Source organism: Oncorhynchus nerka, linkage group LG9b (assembly GCF_034236695.1).
Source record: "Oncorhynchus nerka isolate Pitt River linkage group LG9b, Oner_Uvic_2.0, whole genome shotgun sequence".
NCBI classification, from domain to species: Eukaryota; Metazoa; Chordata; class Actinopteri; order Salmoniformes; family Salmonidae; genus Oncorhynchus; species Oncorhynchus nerka.
The window spans coordinates 7,871,383-7,893,266 of NC_088424.1; the positions used below are offsets into that span (position 1 = coordinate 7,871,383).

At 43.3% G+C, this 21,884-nt stretch overlaps 1 protein-coding gene across 1 annotated transcript in view; it reads left to right on the forward strand.

The window, feature by feature from the left end:
- The window catches only part of ankhb (ANKH inorganic pyrophosphate transport regulator b), a 108,489-nt gene that overhangs the window by 72,444 nt on the left and 14,161 nt on the right, over window positions 1–21,884 (forward strand). The window contains exons 7-8 of the mRNA XM_029641969.2: window positions 14,869–14,961; window positions 16,274–16,369. Of these exons, the coding sequence (XP_029497829.2) occupies window positions 14,869–14,961; window positions 16,274–16,369 (189 nt within the window). The remainder of the gene's footprint in view (window positions 1–14,868; window positions 14,962–16,273; window positions 16,370–21,884) is intronic.

Here is a 21,884-nt window from a genome sequence, read left to right on the forward strand (position 1 = left end):
ACGTTGTTTAGAATCAATCCTCAAGATGTTTTTCACATCTCTCTTCGATGATATATCGTTCGTGGAAGTCTCCTCTCTCCCCTGAATCACATGGATGAATGCGTGCAGCTTGTAGATTACGCAGCAATTTCGACAAAGGACACCGGGTGGACACCTGGTAAATGTAGTCTCTTATGGCCAATATTCCAATGATATGCCTACAAATACGCCACAATGCTGCAGACATCTTGGATGAACGGCAGAGCGCATAAGCTCGTTCACAGCATATTCACAGCCATATAAGGAGACGTTAGTAAAACACAGCGTCAAAAATCCTGTTCATTTCCTGTTTGAAGTTTCATCTTGGTTTCGCCTGTAAGATCAGTTCTGGGGTACTCACAGATAATATCTTTGCAGTTTTGAAAACGTCAGTGTTTTCTTTCCAACGCTGGCAATTATATGCATAGTCGAGCATCTTTTCGTGACAAAATATTGCGCTTAAAACGGGCACGTTTTTTTATCCAATAATGACATAGCGCCCCCATAGGTTGAAGAGGTTAAGTACTTTACACCACTGGCCACATCTTGCTAAGTGAATGGGTATCTACAGAAGGTGTAAATGGTACAGCCAAATGGTTAAATTGATATTCACCTAAAGTGTTGGTATTGCTTGATCTGTGGCAGCGGCCTGAATTACGGAGTCAGGTGTTGTTGCCAGCCATTACTTTCCACCAGCACTGTACCATCCTCCAGTCCAACCAGCTGTGGGATGTTGACCCCGGTCACAGTGCTGTCCTACACAACACCAGAAATCTCAGACAAAGTGTTCACTCTGGTCATTCTGAAACGCCTCTTGATGAGGCCAAAGCACCAGTCTGGGGCAAACTTGACTGCGCTGCTGCCTTTGCTGGATGACATGTCTTCATCAATCAAGTAGTTGACTTGTTGTGGTATTCCTTCACAGCAGAAACCAAACAAGGCACACTTGCGAGAGGTTAAAAAGTAGATGGGGCCTGGCTGCATAGGGTCAGAAGGATAGTGCACCTGCAAACCACAAAAAAACATTAAGATAAGTTAATGAAAAGAAAATGTAACATGAAACGTAATACTTCTTTATGCAACATTATCAGGCAAGTTTCACTTACTTACAAATGTGCAGAACAGCAGCACTCACTTACCTACAAATGTGCAGAGCAGCAGCACTGCATACAGAAACATCATCTTGTAAACTAGAAGAACACAGTCCGACAACACGTACATCTGGAAAATACAGAAATAATCAATAAAAGTAGTGACAATCATGTTGGAGGTAAATTAAATAATCAAAATATGTGTTGTATTTGCTTTACATACCAAGTGTTGTCATCGATTCCTTGTAGAGACGCCACACTGCTGCTTTTGTCATCATGAGATGGCAGCAGCTTTTCTCCTTGTATGACTGGTGAGGATATACAGGTGTGTTCTACAGGTCTTTTTGATGGGAGGCATTAGACCATTCTCCTTGTACTACTGGTGGAGGACAGTCAGGCTTGTTCTACTGATGCTGAAAGACAAATTCCAGATACAAGTATGTTGGCATTATTATACAATGATAAACGTAATCACCGTCAGACACACCTGGCTAACTTGATGGGTCACTTAATCATCTGGCGAAGTGGAGTCTTTTGCTTAGATATGCTAGCTAAACAATGAACCAACATAATCCCAATCCATAGAGTACTAGCAATACAAACTGAATTTCATAGCTAGCTAAAATTAACCAAAAAGGTTCAATGTTAGCTAGTTAGCTCGCTAACATTAGGCTATAACTAGCAATGCGAAATGGCATTCTGAGATAACATTACTACACAGATCATAAACGTAATGTTAGCTAGCGAGCCAGCCATCTAATGTCAGCTAGCTAACTAACAGTAAGCTTTAACTTCGGGTATTTTGTTTAGACATGCAGCTAGCTGGCTAAACAATGAACCAACATAATCCCAATCCATAGAGTACTAGCAATACAAATTGATTGTCATAGCTAGCTAAAGTTAACCAAATAGGTTGAATGTTAGCAACGGAAGTACTCTATAGGCACTGAACCAGTCGTACGCAGTGAGATCATGGTTCATGACTTCTAATAACTTTCCTCCAGATTGGAGGGTTCTATTTATTAGTGACATGTGTGTGTTAACCATCAGAAGAGTATTTTGGAGACTCCCTTCCACGTGTTGCAATTTGAGTGACTACTACCTCCTCTGTCGCTGTTATCAATGGCAATTCAAATTGTTAGGTCTCTAACCTTACTGCTTGTGACTGGTCTGACTGTTGCTAGCATTGGTAGTGGTACCCAAGGGGACCAGTTATCCTACCAATTAATTCCAAAATGTTATCCTACCGGAACACATGATTAGAGCAATTTACTAGTTGCATTGTAGTTGATACTACACATTTACCATTTGCCTCGATGAGTCTCATCATGGGTCTGGGCTAGTGTCTCGGGATCCCCCACCAGCAGTTGGTGTTGGTATCTGAGGCACAAACGAAAAGATCAGACCCTATGTACGAGTTGTCAGCATCCACGTTATTAGATTGGCTGTAATCTTTCAACCAAATCTCCTGGTGTTTGTGCTTCAAAACACTCAGTGGCTGTCGAGGCCTGTAAGTCAACACAGCGCCCGCATGTGGCAATCTCTTCAGTACCTGCGAACTGAGACGAGGATATCTGTCTGTGATATCGTAAAGTGTTTGACCAGTGGGAGTCATCGGGTCAGTTGCGGGACTGACACCGTTAGTGTCATTGTAAGGAGTGACAGTCCCACACAAAGCGGAGGATGTATCATCGGAAGCAGAGTACACTCTGCGCGTCAATGCTTTTTTTGCTGAGACAGCTGCAGTGCTTATGGAAGTGTCCGAAGGGCAAGAGAAGTTAATCTCATCTACAGTATTGCACGACTTCAAGGAGGATGTAAGTTCCTCATTCACATAGACTGCTGGCTCGAAATCATGAAAAGAAGGGTCACTCAGGTTTGCTGATGGAATGTGTCAAGATGTCGTAATATCTCCTTGGATCAGATTCTGCACCAAGAGGTTTCGAAACTTCTTTTTCTCAAGGGGTTCTGTCGACAGATACCCCTTGTGGATGACTGCGTTGCAGCTAGCGGTAGGAGAAGACAGTGTGGTCAGAGGAAACGGCACTGTGACCTTTGACCATACATGGTTGGTTTTCCAATCCATCAGTGGGAGTAAACGATCCATCAAGTCTGTACCGAGTAGCATGGGTTCAAATTCAAGGCTGGTAACATACAAGTGATACATCCTGGAAGTATAGTTTCAGCATGATTCTCAATGTGAGAGACGAGGTAGCCTGAGTGAAACCTTGAAGTGTAGTGTCGCATCGTTCCCTTTTTAACCAACGTTTATTTGGCTTCAAAGCCCTTTTGAGAATCATTGAACAATGTTTGAGAGATGAGCGATGTCAAACCAGAATCAATTAGCGCATGACAGGTTAAGCAGCCCTCCAGGACTGTTTCCAGGTATGGTTGTTTTGAGTTGCATTTAGTGGACATATTCCTCACAAAGTGGAGTGGTTGTTTGCAACAACGTGATGTGTCATTTCAGTTCATGGTGAAAGCAGATCGACATGTTTGTAGTGGACTTGGCTTTTGCAAATCTTTTGACGTTATTGACAAAGCCTGTGGACTTATGTCTTGATCGAGCGGGCCCTGGATAGGGTTTTCAAGTGAGAATTATTATTTATTTTTTACGTCCTTGCTAAGGGTTAGACTTATGTGGATGTGGACTTAGACTCCCTGCGGACCTGGTATCCGGCAATTCCACGTCTTGTCCTAGTGTCTTATCTTTTACAGTTCTCACATTTTTCTCGCTTTAGTTCTCCACGTAGTGGAACTTCTAGAAAACATTGGTCTATGTTTTGATCGTCCTTGAATGCTTTGTTACCCTTATGCTCTGACATTTTGTGTGGTCTGGGTGTAGGAACGTAGCGATCAGGTCGATTGTAGTTGTAGTCGTTTCGATAGCAACGTACTTTACAGTTATTTTGACCACAGTGTGTATTGGTGTCATGGTTTTGTGGTAGAAACCATTGTTGTGCATCATCTCGCAACGCTCAAATACCTGATAATGCACCCTCTAACTGGAGTGAGTGCTCCTGGTCAAAACTGAGATGTCAGGGCTCTTAGCGTTGTGTGCTTTTGATGCCTCAAAAGCTGTGCTTGCAAGCTCTCTGAGTTGTAAGATAGGCAAGCCAACGTAGGCTGTACGTTGGTGGTGAAGTTGGGATACATGTTCGACAGAATTATTTTTTCTTCCATTCCTGTTTCAGTGAGTAGTCCAAAGTAAGCTGAACAATGCCTATGATAATAAGCTTGTGGGTGTTCATTTCGAGCTTGTTTGACAGTGTGAGCCAGTGAGCTATCGTGGTTTGCGAGTCGTAGAAGCACAGATTTCTAATTTCACAGCTGTGGCAAGTTTAGCATAGTCGTTTTGCACTTGTTGCTGGTGTCGACAAATGAACCTCGTCATGTGACGTTTGCGTCACCAGTTAAAAGCCTGTCAGAACCCGTAACATTCGGGTAGCCATCCAAGGCGTCCTCTATGTCAGTGTTGTCTCAGTGTCGTTTGACTGACCTGGAACAGGGTCAAAGGTGGGGAAGTTTTTGACGAGTTTGTCAAGGCGTTCCATGCCTAGCAGGCACAGAGGGTTGGCTTCATCCTGTGGGAAAGTTGGGGCCGAAAGGCCAAGAGGAGAAGCCAAGCTTTGTTGGCAAAGAGGCGCCTTATTACTCAGTGCCGAATGGCCAAGAGGAGAAGACAGAGGGACACATGGTCGCTTAGAGTACTGATTTTATACACGTGAGTGTCGCACTTGCTCTGTTCAGCCTCATACTTATCTGTCATGTTTTGCAAGTAGAGGTCTTGAATACTGAGCGAGAGATTCAGTGATGAGATTTCCTCCACTTGCTTAGAAATCAACATTTCCATCTTCATCACCTGAGTTCTCATCATTCATTTGGTCAGCGACATCAATGAGTTTTGCCGATTTGTCATCCAACTTAGTAATTGTGTTCATTAACTGATCGTCTTTGGTTTGCAGTATTTGGACTAGGACATTATTGCTTTGAGTAACGTTCATCAAAACTGCCTGCATGTTATCAAATTGCAAGCTCCTGTTTGTAGATAACTTGACAGACTTATCTAGTTTTGAGTGGACTACATCGTATTTGTCACGTGTGCTCCCTCTCCGATCTCTAGGTCACCAGGCTGCTCGTTATGGCGCACACCTGTCACCATCGTTACGCGCACCTGCGTGTCGTCAGACTCACCTAGATTCCATCCCTTCCCTGATTACCTTCCCTATATATGTCACTCCCTTTGGGTCCTTCCCCAGGCATCATTGTTTCTGTTTCATGTCTGTGCGGTGTTTGTGGTTCTTGTTTTGTATTATGTTCCGTTTATTTATTAAAACACTCACTCCCTGAACTTGCTTGCCGACTCTTAGCACACATTGTTATAGAATGACGCATCACCAAAGGGAAGCATCAGGGAGTGTTTTTTTGTTGTTGATTGTTTTGGAGGTGAGGTCGGGTCCGAGTGTCAAAACCAGAGCTACCTGGGAGGCCTCAGCCGGGTTTGTCAGATTCCCATGCCTCGGGAGGTACGACGGGTTCCCCTGCCTCAGCTGGCTCGATGGGTTTCCATACCTCAGCTGGCCGGACAGGCTGCCATGCCTCAGTGGGTTTGATAGGCTCCCATGCCACAGCTGGCTTGATAGGCTCCCATTCCTCAGCTGGGTGAACAGGTTCCTGTGCCTCGATCGAGGCAACCGGGGAGGTCTCAGCCGACTCATCAGGCTCTCACGCCTCAGCACGTCCGCTCCTGATCCCCGGAATTGTCCCTGTGGTCGGCGTCCTGCAGCTGTAGCCGCACGTCGGGGAGAGGGTACTGTTACATGTGCTCCCTCTCCGGCCTCTAGGTCAGCAGGCTGCTCGTTATGGAGCACACCTGTTTATTTATTAAAACACTCACTCCCTGAACTTTTTTCCAGACTCTCAGCGCACATAGTTATAGTATGTAGTTATGGCTAAATCTAGTTGTTTCTTTAGGAAACAATTTTGTTGAAGAGTTTGTGCTCGTTCTCATCGTCATACGTTTTTGCAATTACTTTTAATTGTTTTGTTTTCAAACACAGTTCCTTGGCAAGCAAAATGTTTACATTTCATGATTTTGTCATTCAGTTCGCTCCAACTGTCCCTTCATATCAGCCATTTCTAGCACGTGCTTCTGCTGAGCACTGCGGTACTGGACCGATGCCAATCTCTGATGGCGATACATAAGGGCTAAAGTGGAGAGAACCTTTACAATGCCTGCGCCCGATGGTAGATTTTTCATGTTTTTCCGCTAATTACATTATTAGGGTTTGTATCGCTGCTGAGGTCGGTGATCAATAATTGAATGGGTGATGGTTCACTAATTAGCAGGGGACTCGGAACCACCCCTTCTGATAGCTTGCACATTATAAAAAAATGTGGAGCTGCAAAAATGATTTGAGTCTATTTAATGACCATCAATACTGGGTCAGTAATGTGGGAGTTAGATGTGAATGAATTTGCAAAAGCACATTTATTTGCTGAATCAATGTTAACGCTAAATCATACCTGTATAGATTATTTGGTAATTAAACTTTAATTAACCTGAAAGCAATGCTGTAACTAGGTTAAAACGTCTTGACGCACCCCATCCCGTTGTCATCAACCCGCTGAATTGCAGTGCGCCAAATTCAGATAAAATTGCTAAACATATTTAATTTTCATGAAATCACAAGTGCAATATAGCAAAACACAGTTTAGCCTGTTGTTAATCCACCTGTCGTGTCAGCATTTTGAAAATATGCTTTACAGCGAAAGCAATCCAAGCGTTTGTGAGTTTATCGATCACTAGACAAAACATTATGAACACCTAGCATCAAAGTAGCTTGGTCACAAATCAGAAAAGCAATCAAATTAATCGCTTACCTTTGATCTTCAGATATTTTCACTCACGAGACTCCCAATTTACACAATCAATTTTCCTTTTTTTCCATAAAGATTATTTTTATATCCAAAATACCTCCATTTGTTTTGCGCGTTATGTTCAGAAATCCACAGGCTCGAGCCGTCACGACATGGCAGATGAAAATTCCGAATAGTATCCGTAATGTCCACAGAAACATGTCAAACGTTTTTTATAATCAATCCTCAGGTTGTTTTTAAAATATATAATCGATAATATATAAACCGGGACAATCGCTTTTTCAATAGGAGAGGGAGAGACGATGGCTGCCCCACTCTGTTGCGCAAGCAAAACTCATGCGAACACCCAGCTATCCACTGACGCAATGTTATCTTTCTCGCTCATTTTTCAAAATAAAAGCCTGAAACTATGTCTAAAGACTGTTGACATCTTGAGGAAGCGATAGGAAAAGGAATCTGGTTGATATCCCTTTTGTCACGCCTTGGTCATTGTATTTTGTGTTTTTGTTATATGTTTGGGTAGGCCAGGGTGTGACATGGGTTTATATGTTGTTTTCGTATTGGGGTTTGTATAGTTGGGATCGCGGCTGTTTAGGGGTGTGTCTAGTTATGCTTGGCTGCCTGAGGCGGTTCTCAATCAGAGTCAGGTGCTTGTCGTTGTCTCTGATTGAGAACCGTATTTAGACAGCCTCAGTTTCGCTTTGTATTTTGTGGGTGTTTGTCCCTGTCTCTGTGTTGTAGTCACCAGATAGGCTGTATTAGGTTTCTCGCTCCGTTTGTTGTTTTTGTAATTCTGAGTTATTTCATGTACCTTTTCATTCATTAAAGTCATGAGTAACCTACACGCTGCATTTCGGTCCGACTCTCTTTCTACAAACGAAGAACGCCGTTACAGAAACACCCACCTCTCACGGACCGAGCAGCGTGTGAACTGGCAGGAGCTAAAGGACGACGTTATGGACAGCAGAAGTATGGAGTATACTACGTGGGAAGAAATCGACAGGTGGGCGGCCGACCCAGAGCGAGTGCAGGAGCCCACCTGGGATTCCCTACAGCAATGCGAGGAGGGCTATAGACGTATGGATTCGAGAAGGAAAGCACGGCTATACAGAGCGAAAACGGAAAGTAACGGGGGAAAGCGCAGAGAGAGAGTGGCTGAGTCAGGAGTCAGACCTGAGCCTACTCTCCCTGTTAATCGTGAAGAACAGTTGCAGTGGGAGAGACTGCACCATTTGGAGATTTGGACATGGGAGGAGGAATTAGACGGTAAAGGACCCTGGGCGCAGCCGGGAGAATATCGCCGTCCCAAGGAGGAAATAGAAGCAGCTAAAGCGGAGAGGCGCAGGTATGAGGAAGCAGCACGGCGACGCGGTTGGAAACCGGAAAGTCACCCCAAAAAATTTATTGGGGGGGGCTAGAGGGGAGAGTAGTTATGCCAGGTAGGAGACCTGCGCATACTCCCTGTGCTCACCGTTGGGCTAGAGAGACCGGGCAGGCACCGTGTTATGCTATGGAGCGCACGGTGTTTCCAGTGCGGGTGCAGAGCCAGCTGCGACACATACCAGCTCTTCCTATTGGACGGGCTAGAGTGGGCATCGAGCCAGGTAAGCTTGGGCAGGCTCGGTGCTCAAGAGCTCCAGTGCGCCTGCACGGTCCGGTCTATCCAGAGCCACCTCTACACACTAGTCCTCCGGTAGCAGCTCCCCGCACCAGGCTTCCTGTGCGTGTCCTCGATCCAATACCACCAGTTCCAGCACCACGCACCAGGCCTTCAGTGCGCCTCGCCTGTTCTACACAGCCAGAGCCTTCCTTCCCTTCTACGCTGTCGGAGTCTCCCGCCTGTTCAACACAGCCAGAGCCTTCCTTCCTTCCTACGCTGTTGGAGTCTCCCGCCTGTTCAGGGCAGCCAGAGCCTGTCTCCTCTCCTGCGCTGCCGGAGCCTCCTGCTTGTTCAACACAGCCAGAGCCTTCCATCCCTCCTACGCTGTTGGAGTCTCCCGCCTGTTTAGCGCAGCCAGAGCCTGTCTCCTCTCCTGCGCTGCCGGAGCCTCCCGCTTGTTCAGCGCAGCCAGAGCCTGTCTCCTCTCCTGCGCTGTCGGCGTCTCCCGCCAGTTTTGCGCAGCCAGAGCCTTTCTCCTCTCCTGCGCTGCCGGAGTCTCCCGTCTGCCCAGCGCCGCCAGTGCTCCCAGTCTGCCCAGCGCCGCCAGTGCTCCCAGTCTGCCCAGCGCCGCCAGTGCTCCCAGTCTGCCCAGCGCCGCCAGTGCTCCCAGTCTGCCCAGCGTCGCCAGTCTGCCCAGCGTCGCCAGTCTGCCCAGCGTCGCCAGTCTGCCCAGCGCCGCCAGTCTGCCAGGATCCGCCAGAAGTGCCAGTCAGCCAGGATCTGCCAGTCTGCAGAGAGCTATCAGTCTGTAAGAAGCAGTCAGAGCTGTCAGTCTGCATAGAGCAGCTAGATCCGCCAGTCAGCCGTGATCTTCTAGATCGGCCAGACAACCAGTCTCTTCCAGTTCGGCCAGCCAGCCAGGAGTTACCAGAGCCTACTACCTGCCTGAGCTTCATCTATGTACTGGGCCTCCTCTCAGTGCTGGGCGTCCTCTCAGTACTGGGCTTCCCCTCAGTCCCGGGCTGCCCCTCAGTCCCGGGCTGCTTCTGTCCCGAGCTGACCCTCTGTCCCGAGCTGAGCCTCTGTCCCGAGCTGAGCCTCTGTCCCGAGCTGAGCCTCTGTCCCGAGCTGCCCCTCTGTCCCGGGCTGCCCCTCTGTCCCGAGATGCCCCTCTGTCACGAGCTGCCCCTCTGTCCCGGGCTGCCCCTCTGTCCCGGGCTGCCCCTCTGTCACGAGCTGCCCCTCTGTCCCGGGCTGCCCCTCTGTCCCGGGCTGCCCCTCTGTCCCGGGCTGCCCCTCTGTCCCGAGATGCCCCTCTGTCCCGAGATGCCCCTCTGTCCCGAGATGCCCCTCTGTCACGAGCTGCTCCTCAGTTATGTGGGGATCTGGATGAGGACTATTAGGCCATGGTCGGCGGAGAAGGTGGATGATCCCAGGACGCGAAGGGGAGGAACTAGGACATTAATGGAGTGGGGTCCACGTCCCGAGCCAGAACCGCCACCATGGACAGACGCCCACCCGGACCCTCCCTATGCTCTTGAGGTGCGTCCGGGAGTCCGCACCTTAGGGGGGGGGGGTTCTGTCACGCCTTGGTCATTGTATTTTGTGTTTTTGTTATATGTTTGGGTAGGCCAGGGTGTGACATGGGTTTATATGTTGTTTTCGTATTGGGGTTTGTATAGTTGGGATCGAGGCTGTTTAGGGGTGTGTCTAGTTATGCTTGGCTGCCTGAGGCGGTTCTCAATCAGAGTCAGGTGCTTGTCGTTGTCTCTGATTGAGAACCGTATTTAGACAGCCTCAGTTTCGCTTTGTATTTTGTGGGTGTTTGTCCCTGTCTCTGTGTTGTAGTCACCAGATAGGCTGTATTAGGTTTCTCGCTCCGTTTGTTGTTTTTGTAATTCTGAGTTATTTCATGTACCTTTTCATTCATTAAAGTCATGAGTAACCTACACGCTGCATTTCGGTCCGACTCTCTTTCTACAAACGAAGAACGCCGTTACACCTTTAAATGGAGCGAAGGCAGGCTATGGAACATGGAGCTTTCAAAATAGAAACCACTTCCTGGTTTGATTTTCCTCAGGTTTTCGCCTGCATTATCCGTTCTGTTATACTCACAGACAATATTTTGACAGTTTTGGAAACTTTAGATTGTTTTCTATCCTAATCTGACAATTATATGCATATTCTAGTTTCTGGGCCTGAGAAATAGGCAGTTTCAAATTGGTACGTTTTTCATCCAAAAAATCTAAATACTGCCCCCTACACTCAACAGGTTAATGTGGAAAAGTTTAAATGGTCTCATTTGTAGAAACCAATCCATTTGTATATTATTCAAAAGATCCATTTGAAAAAAGGTAAGTCTTGCAATTTTACCTATATTGAGAACACGATATTCAATCAGGTTGGAATTGGTCTGATAATATACAAGTAACCACTTGTTACAAACATGATACAACGTTGGTAGTCACAGAAATAATTATTTAAAAAAAAATAATACTGCCGATTCTTCATCCTTAGGGGTCACTGCAGAAAGCTGAAATATAAAGGAGGCAGATCTTTCGTTTCCTAAGGCACACGGTGTTGCCGTGTGAACATAGAGAAAAAAATGGCTGCTCTCGCTTTGTTAGCTTTAGCATCTCATGCATCTCGTGCAAGCTAATCCTACTTTGTACACTTTCAAGCACAACATAGGATCTCCTTAAACAAGGGAACGGTTTTACTAATAACGTCTTACGTTCAAACCCTTTCGGCGATATTTGTTTTACCGGAACGCACTATAAACAAAGAAATACACCGTTGGTCTAATCAAATTTGGGAAAAATCTCATTGCCAGCACATTATGTCTCAAGAAATGAATACTGACCGAGTCTACTCGTTCCTGAGGCGCGAGTGACGAAAATAGTACGTTTGGCTCAACGCTCTATTTATCAAATTTATATAATTTGCTGGATTGTGTACTGGCACTAGACATTTTATCACTAACCCTTCACTGACTATGTCAGAGAAGCAACACGGAGGAAACCTCTATATTGTTCAAATGGCAACACACACGTCAACAATTCCTGTCTACAACTCCCATTGTGTATAACATAATCTGGGTGTATCATTTAATCTGCTGTTCAATTTCATATAGGCTGAATGCAACATGAAGGCCTCATTTTATCTTAGATTCCTCACACGGGGGCATCATTATGTCGTGTGTTTGACTGTTATTTCATCAAATTATTACATACCACGTTAAGTTATTACGCGATTAAATTACTCATGTAGCAATTCATTCAATTGTAATTTGGGGCACAATGGAAAAAGTTATTTAACGAGTTACTATCTCCCGACTAAACTCTAAAGATATAAATATCTCTTACATCAGTCACAGTCAATTCATTCATTCATATTTACCTTCTATCAGTCTCATTCTGAATGTTGCAAAATCCTTTATCTGCACAAAACCTCAGCGATATACAAATTGTCTTAATTATTTTTTTACTAACTAAATAATCACACAGAATTACATAAACACACAGAATAGTTTACATGTTGATTACTACGTAATGTATTGAAAAGTGTCTAGTGGACTTAATCCGATATGATGGTGTGGTGACAGATAAAGAGGGGGAAAGACAGAATGGGCCCAATACATCATACAGCTGAGAACTATGAAATACTTTGCACATGAACAGCCGCTCATTTGAAAGAATTGCAATGTACATATTTACGTGTGTATGTCTTTGCTGTCTCTCTTGAAAACACTTGATCCGTCTGGGGAGTAATTTGACAGAAAGACTCTGGTTTGCCCACCAGAGATTAAAGTCTTTCGTAGTGTAGCTCTGTTATAATGGATACGTCAGTGGTACCAATGGTTGTTCGATAGGGAAATGTTCTCCTCTCGTCTTCGGTCGAGTTTCCTAGACTATTTTACAGCTGCAGACTGTGAATGTGTAGTCTTTTAGTTCTTAACCATTTCAATGTGTACAGCTGACGCTGTACGTAGCTGGTCTGGTGGAGTCTAACCATTTGATGTCCGGTTCAACACCGTCCTCCTGCTTGGTCTATAGAGCCATTTCAATGTGGGGACTCCCATCCTTACGTTTTCTTGACTAATGTAAATTTTGTCACGAGTCCTATAGTAATGAATTCGACAGGATTGTTCTTTAAGTACCCACGGACCATTCCAACTGTTTTGGATTTCAGAAATATATTGTTTCATTATTCAACCTTTTGATATTACCGTTCTGGCGGGAGGAATCTCCTTTTAACATAGGTTTCTTTTCCCTCAATCCTGCCAAACCCAAAGGCAGAGTTACTACACGGTATTTACGACCGGTCATAAAACTGGTGGGGGAATCTGACACCTATGATCCTCACCCAACAGGGCAAGTCATGACACCTTGATGACAGCTTTGCACACTCTTTGCATTCTCTCAACCAACTTCATGAGGAATATTTTTCCAACAGTCTTGAAGGAGTGTCCACATATGCAGAGCACTTGTTGTCTGCTTTTCCTTCACTCTGTGGTCCAACTCATCCCAAACCATCTCAATTGGGTTGAGGTCGGGTGATTGTGGAAGCCAGGTCACCTGATGCATCACTCCATTACTCTCCTTGGTCAAATAGCCCTTAGACAGCCTGGAGTTGTGTTTTGGGTCATTATCCTGTTCAAAATTATATCTTTTTTGCAGGTGCATGGTAACAGTTGAACAAGATAAAGGAAAAAGGAAACCGCTCTTGATCATTGATCTTTAATAAGCGTACGTATCGGCCACATGGCCTTCGTCAGAGTCATTGTCCCGTTGAAAACAAATGATAGTCCCACTAAGCCCAAACCAGATGGGATGGCGCATCGCTGCAGAATGCTGTTGTAGCCATGCTGGTTAAGTGTGCCTTGAGTACTAAATAAATCACACAGTGTCACCAGCAAAGCACCCCCACACCATCACACCTGGCCCTCCATGCTACCCCATGGGAACCACACATGAGAAGATCATCCATTCACCTAATCTGCGTCTCACAAAGACACGGCGGTTAGAACCAAAAATTGCAAATTGCAAAAAAGGACAGATTTCCCCGATCGTTTGTCCGTTGTTATGTTTCTTGGCCAAAACAAGTCTCTTCTTCTTATTGGTGTCCTTTAGTAGTGGTTTCTTTGCAGCAATTTGACCATGAAGGCCTGATTCATGCAGTCTCTTCTGAACAGTTGATGTTGACATGTGTTTGTTAAATCTAATAAACTTATTCACTGCAGCAGAGTTAACTCTGGGTCTTCCTTTCTGTGGCAGTTTCATCATAGCTCTTTGATGGTTTTTGTGACTGCACTTGAAGAAACATTCAAAGTACTTGAAATGTTCCAGATTGACTGATCTTCTTGTCTTAAAGTAATGATGGACTGTTGTTTCTCTTTGCTTATTTGAGCTGTTTATTCTATGATATATACTTGGCCTTTTACCAAATACGGCTATCTTCTGTATATCACCCGTACCTTGTCACAACACAAATGATTGGCTCAAACGCATTAAGAAGGAAAGAAATTCCACAAGTGAACTTTTACCAAGGCACACCTGTTAATTGAAATGGATTCCAGGTGACTACCTCATGAAGCTGGTTGAGAGAATGCCAAGAGGGTGCAAAGCTGTCATCAAGGCAAAGGGTGGCTACTTTGAAGAATCTCAAATATAAAACATATTTTGATTTGTTGAACACTTTTTTGGTTACTACATGATTCCATATGTGTTATTTCATATTTTTGATGTATTCACTACTATTCTACAATGTAGAAAATAGTAAAAATAAAGAAAACCCTTGAATGAGTAGATGTGTCCAAACTGTTGACTAGTACTGTATGTCCTTGTGGAAAACACTGTAACCTCCCCCAACAGTTTTTTTCACCTGCTATGTTATGTTAGTAGAGTGAGAATACAGTGTTTTGAATGAATGGGGCAGGTGTCTAAGTTAAGACTTGTGATGCCACAAACTATAAACAATGTGATGAACTTTTGCCATTTGTTATACATCCTTTTACTAACAATAGTAGTGGGTAACAATATAGTGAAGTATTTGTATTAGGTTGTCATTTTTGCAATTATGTGGTGCAGATTACCAGATCTCACAATACCTGGAGAGTGTGTTTAACATCCCAGAAACCACCATCATACTAATGTATGATATAGCAATCTTAGAAGAAGCACTTCAACTCGACTTCAAGAAAGACAAACAGGAACTCTTACTTCTGACGTGGTGGACTGGTCTATTGCTCTAAGTGTTTGGTTTCTGTGGTTTGGCCAGGCGGTAGCAGTACTGACTGCAAGCTATCCTGTGGGTCACATGCCGTACGGCTGGCTGACAGAACTACGTACGGTCTACCCCGCCTTCGACAAGGTAAGACGAGGTTGTTTACATTGACTAGTAAGTAAGGCCATTGAGAGTGGCCAGGTACCTCAACCTAATGACTGTTAAAGATTATATTAACCTTAATGCACAGAAATGTCTTGGTATTTACTTACACTGTATAATTGTAAAACTAGGCCAGCTTTGTTGTATTCTTTCAATAAAGTAAAAGTGCATCGATACCACATATTTTCAAGTAAATACCAGATAAATAGCAATGGAAACAATATTGTAAAATAAAGTGCCTCCTTAATGTTTTTATGTAGGAGATGCTTCTCTGGGATGCAGTTTACAATGAGTTTGGCACAGTATGGGATGATTGCAGTGGTGCACATGCTTAGACCAGAATTCAATCAAAGGTGCGTTGTCGCCAAGCAAGCTTAATTTGCCATGAATGTGATCTCCGCAAACGTCGGAAAATTGGCTTTAAAAAAACGCATTGTCGGTAGTGCACTTGACAGCTTTGCAACGCACTTTTGAATGAATCCCTGCTTCAGTTCAGTGAGTTTATTGTTAGTTTGTGCAAAGGTCAGCAGACAATGCCTAGCTGTCCCATTAACTCAACTGTCACTGTTCTGTATTGCTCCGTTTACACCAGTGTGACATTACTAAAACTGCAGTAATTAAACCACAGAAATATGATATACATAATTCCACTGCACCATGTATTTTGGGGGAGTCTGGATTCATAGCGGACACCTAGAATTACTGTGGCTCCCGCTGACATTTCATAATATTTATAGGTAAACAAAGGTGTTGTGAGCAGAGACCAACCTGCTCCAGGAAGTTTAAGGGCTGTTAGGAAAGTCACTGTGTGGTTTACTTGTGCTGAGTCATACTAAGGTAGTTGCCTCTTCAGCCATGATTGAGCACAATATCAGTCCATGTTTTAACAATTAATTTTTAGGGGAGAGTACATTTTGTTAAGACCTTGTTCTCATAACAATGTCATTGTTGGTTTTGATGTGGTATTACCTGTGTTAACTATAGTTGTGAAGCCTGTTGTTACTAAACCAAAGTCTCACAATGATTCTAAATGTCATTTGTAAATCGATTCTATGGTTTATGTGAAGATTTAGGTTGGGATTAAATCAAATGCTTGTTGTTGACAAGCGCATTGCAATTGACTTGTAAAGGTAATTTAAACATGAGCCGATATCCACAATGTACCATGACTCCGATCTTCGTGAATGTTGAGAAATTGCAACAGTGCGCCTTTGATTTAATCCCAGCCTTAGCCTACTGAGTGCATTCACACCTGTCATGTTTGTTTGTTTGTTTGTTTCTTCTTCTTTGCCCCCAGAACAACCCCAGTAACAAACTGACCAACATCAATACCACAATCTCCAAATCCCACATCAAAAAGTTCACATTTGTCTGCGTTGCACTTTCTATTACGGTACGTTCAACCTTGATCTTTTGTGGATGGAAAAGAATGTGTTTATTGCTTTTAGGTCTTTAAAAAGCTTACATTGTTATACCATGAGTGACTTGATGCAGGCCATAATTCTATGATTGCAGATAGTAGGTTTCTTGCATTGTGCTTTCAGAAATGTGTTTGATGGAGTAGGCTGACGTTGCCCCTAGACACTGATCTTGGGTCAGTTTTACATTTCCCCAACTAATGGTTAAATGGGCCATATGATTTTAAATTAATGATATATCCCCATTGATTCTTGAAGAATATAACTTATCCATGTCTCATGAGCTTTGTTCAACTGTCTTACCCCATCGGTAACCCAAAATTAGCTTGTTTTGCTCCACACTATACAGTGCATTTGTAAAGTATTCAGACCCCTTGACTTTTCCCACATTTTGTTATGTTACAGCCTTATTCTAAAATGGATTCAATTGTTTTTCCCCCCTCATTAATCTACGCACAATACCCCATAATGACAAAGCAAAAAACAGGTTATTAGACATTTTTGCTAATGGAAAAAAAAAATGACATCACATTTACACAAGTATTCATACACTTTACACAAGACTTTATTGAAGCACCTTTGGCAGCGATTACAGCCTCAAGTTTTCTTGGGTATGATACTACAAGCTTGGCACAACTGTATTTGGGGAGTTTGTCCCATTCTTCTTTGCAGATCCTCTCAAGCTTTGTCAGATTGGATAGGGAGCATTGCTGCATAGCTATTTTTAAGTCTCTCCAGAGATGTTGGGGGTTCAAGTCCGGGCTCTGGCTGAGCCACTCAAGGACATTCAGAGACTTGTCCTGAAGCCACTCCTGCGTTGTCTTGGCTATGTGCTTAGGGTCATTGTTCAGTCCGAAGGTGAAACTTTGCCCCAGTCTGAGGTCCTAAGTGATCTGAAGCAGGTTTTCATTAAGGATCTCTCTGCACTTTTCTCCACATTCTATTTTCATTTCTCCAAGAATCTTTAGATGCCTTTTGGCAAACTCCAAGGGCTGCCATGTACCTTTTACTGAGGAGTGGCTTTCGTCTGGCCACTACCATAAAGGCCTGATTGGTAGAGTGCTGCAGAGATGGCTGTCCTTCTGGAAGGTTCTCCCATCTCCACAGCTCTAGGAAGAGTCTTGATGGTTCCACATTTCTTCAATTTAACAACAATTGAGGCCACTCTGTTCTTTGGGACCTTCAATGCTGCAGAATGTTTTGGTACCCATCCTCAGATATGTGCCTTGACACAATCCTGTCTCGGAGCTCTACGAACAATTCCTTTGGCCACGTGGTTTGGCTTTTGTTCTGACATGCACTGTCAACTGTGGGAACTTATATAGACAGGTGTGTGCCTTTCCAAATCATGTCCAATCAATTGAATTTACCACAGGTGGACTCGAATCAAGTTGTAGATACATCTCAAGGATGTTCAATGGTAACAGGATGCATCTGAGCTCTATTTCGACTCTCATAGAAAAGGGTCTGAATAGTTATGTAAATAAGGTATTTCTGTTTGTTTTTAATACATTTACGAAAATGTCTAGAACCCTGTTTTCGCTTTGTCAATATGTGACTCGTTTCAGGAATCTAGGCATATATCGCTTAGTAGAACTGCATATAAGTGTTGCTCATAGGCCGAGTTTTTAAATCAGTGGAATTAGAGTATGATTAGCGAAAGGAGATGGAGAAACTTCCTTAATACAGGTTTGCCAAGCTTGTAGCGTCACTCAAGGCTGTAATCGCTGCCAAAGGTGCTTCAACACAGTACTGAGTAAAGGGTCTGAATACTTATGTAATATTTAATTTTGGGGTGGGCCAGGACCAACTTTGGGAGACCCCGAGTTAGTTCATGGCTCCGTGTATGAATTTGAGAGTAGTTACATTTCTTCAGCCCCATCCCTCATGTTTACCAGTAACAGTGGTAGGGAGACCACTTTGAGGGGTAGCTGATCCTAGATCCGTACAAAGGGGAAACTCCACCCCAGAGTGAGATTGATTTGCATAGCAGCATATCCTGGATGGAGGAGTCATTGTTGTAAGTTAGAAATTGGCAGTGTCTTTTTCAGATTTTTCCTGTATAAAACAATAACAAACGTAAATACAATATAGACATCAAACTACACATCCATATACACGTTAATATACACATCCATATAGACCCGAATATACACGTAAATATACACATCCATATAGACGTGAATATACACGTAAATATACACATCCATATAGACCCAAATATACACGTAAATATACACATCCATATAGACGTGAATATGCACATTAATATACACATCCATATAGATGTGAATATACACATCAAACTACACATCCATATAGACATCAAACTACACATCCATATAGACGTGAATATACACGTTAATATACACATCCATATAGACTTGAATATACACATCAAACTACACATCCATATAGATGTAAATATACACTTTAATATACACATCCATATAGATGTAAATATACACGTTAATATACACATCCATAGAGATGTAAATATACACGTTAATATACACATCCATAGAGATGTAAATATACATGTTAATATACACATCAAACTACACATCCATATAGACGTGAATATACACATCAAACTACACATCCATAATGACGTAAATATACATGTTACTATACACATCAAACTACACATCCATATAGATGTGAATATACACATCAAACTACACATCCATAATGACGTAAATATACACATCAAACTACACATCCATATAGACGTAAATATACATGTTACTATACACATCAAACTACACATCCATATAGACTTGAATATACACGTTAATATACACATCAAACTACACATCCATATAGACTTGAATATACACATCGAACTACACATCCATAATGACGTAAATATACATGTTACTATACACATCAAACTACACATCCATATAGACTTGAATATACACGTTAATATACACATCCATATAGACGTGAATATACACGTTAATATACACATCCATATAGACGTGAATATACACGTTAATATACACATCCATAGAGATGTAAATATACACGTTAATATACACATGAAACTACACATCCATATAGACGTGAATATACACGTTAATATACACATCCATAGAGATGTAAATATACATGTTAATATACACATCCATATAGACATCAATATACAAGTGAATATACACATCAAACGACACATCCATATAGACCCAAATATACACTTTCAAATCAAATTTTATTTTTTCACATACACATGGTTAGCAGATGTTAATGCGGGTGTAGCGAAATGCTTGTGCTTCTAGTTCCGACAATGCAGTAATAACCAACGAGTAATCTAGCTAACAATTCCAAAACTACCTTATACACACAAGTGTAAAGGGATAAAGAATATGTACATAAAGATATATGAATGAGTGATGTTACAGAGCGGCATAGGCAAGATGCAGTAGATGGTATCGGGCACAGTATATACATATGAGATGAGTATGTAAACAAAGTGGCATAGTTTAAAGTGGCTAGTGATACATGTATTACATAAAGATGCAGTAGATTATATAGAGTACAGTATATACGTATGAGATAAATAATGTAGGGTATGTAAACATTATATTAAGTAGCATTGTTTAAAGTGGCTAGTGATATATTTTACATCAATTCCCATCAATTCCCATTATTAAAGTGGCTGGAGTTGAGTCAGTGTGTTGGCAGCAGCCACTCAAAGTTAGTGGTGGCTGTTTAACAGTCTGATGGCCTTGAGATAGAAGCTGTTTTTCAGTCTCTCAGTCCCAGCTTTGATGCACCTGTACTGACCTCGCCTTCTGGATGATAGCGGGGTGAACAGGCAGTGGCTCAGGTGGTTGTTGTCCTTGATGATCTTTATGGCCTTCCTGTGACATCGGGTGGTGTAGGTGTCCTGGAGGGCAGGTAGTTTGCCCCCGGTGATGCGTTGTGCAGACCTCACTACCCTCTGGAGAGCCTTACGGTTGTGGGCGGAGCAATTGCCGTACCAGGCGGTGATACAGCCCGACAGGATGCTCTCGATTGTGCATCTGTAGAAGTTTGTCAGTGCTTTTGGTGACAAGCCACATTTCTTCAGCCTCCTGAGGTTGAAGAGGCGCTGCTGCGCCTTCTTCACGATGCTGTCTGTGTGGGTGGACCAATTCAGTTTGTCTGTGATGTGTACGCCGAGGAACTTAAAACTTAATACCCTCTCCACTACTGTTCCATCGATGTGGATAGGGGGTGTTCCCTCTGCTGTTTCCTGAAGTCCACAATCATCTCTTTAGTTTTGTTGACGTTGAGTGTGAGGTTATTTTCCTGACACCACACTCCGTGGGCACTCACCTCCTCCCTGTAGGCCGTCCATACACATGAATATACACGTGAATATACACATCAAACAATCATCATAGATGTGAATATACACGTTAATATACACATCAAACTACACATCCATATAGACGTACATATACACAAACTACACATCCATATAGACGTTAATATACACATCCATAGAGATGTAAATATACATGTTAATATACACAACCATACACAAAAAGCAAAACACAATCATGATGTTATAAGCAGGATGAATTCACAGCCAGATGTGCTGTCTGTACTGAACAGGTCACACCATGAGATTGAAACCTTCATGAAGCCGGCATACTGTAGATGCCTCACAATCTTTTATAAAGGTTTCATAAAGCCTCAATAAAGTCTCCTTAGTTTACCAAACAAAGCACATTGGGTGACCAACGCTTCAGTAGTCAAATCTGCATCATTGACTCAACCATCAGGGGCTGGAGAATGTTCTGTTGTTTAACCTCTTATACTTGAAATATAATCCATACTAGTATCTTCACTGTCCTACTATGATTGTTTATCAAAAGTGCTTGAGCATTGGAAGTGTCACGTTTGTTGTAAGAGATGGACCAAGGCGCAGCGTGTGTTGAGTTCTACATGTTTATTTAAAGTGAAAGTGACTTCTTCAACAAAACAAATAACAAGCAACAAAATGTGACTACGTGGTGCAACAAGCACAAAACCAAACAATAGCCCACAAACACAGGTGGGAAAAATGGCTACCTAAATATGATCCCCAATTAGAGGCAACGATCATCAGCTGCCTCCAATTGGGAACCATACAAAACACCAACTTAGAAATATTGAACTAGAACACCCCCTAGAACCAAGAGCTCTCTATGGTCAGGGCGTGACAGTACCCTCCCACCCAAAGGTGCGGACTCCGGCCGCAAAACCTGAAACCAAATGGGGAGGGTAGGGTGGGTGACTAGTGTCGGTGGTGGCTCCCGGTGCGGGTCGCCGCCCCCGGCACTGGGCTGTACGCCTTGCATGGACTGGGTATCGGGGCAGAGGAAGGCTCTGGCCTTGGAGCTGGACTGGACGCTGTGCCTGGACTGGGCACCGTTGCAGAAGAAGGCTCCTGCCATGGAGCGTGACTGGACGCCATGCCTGGACTCTCTGGACCATTGACCGTCGCTGGACGCTCCG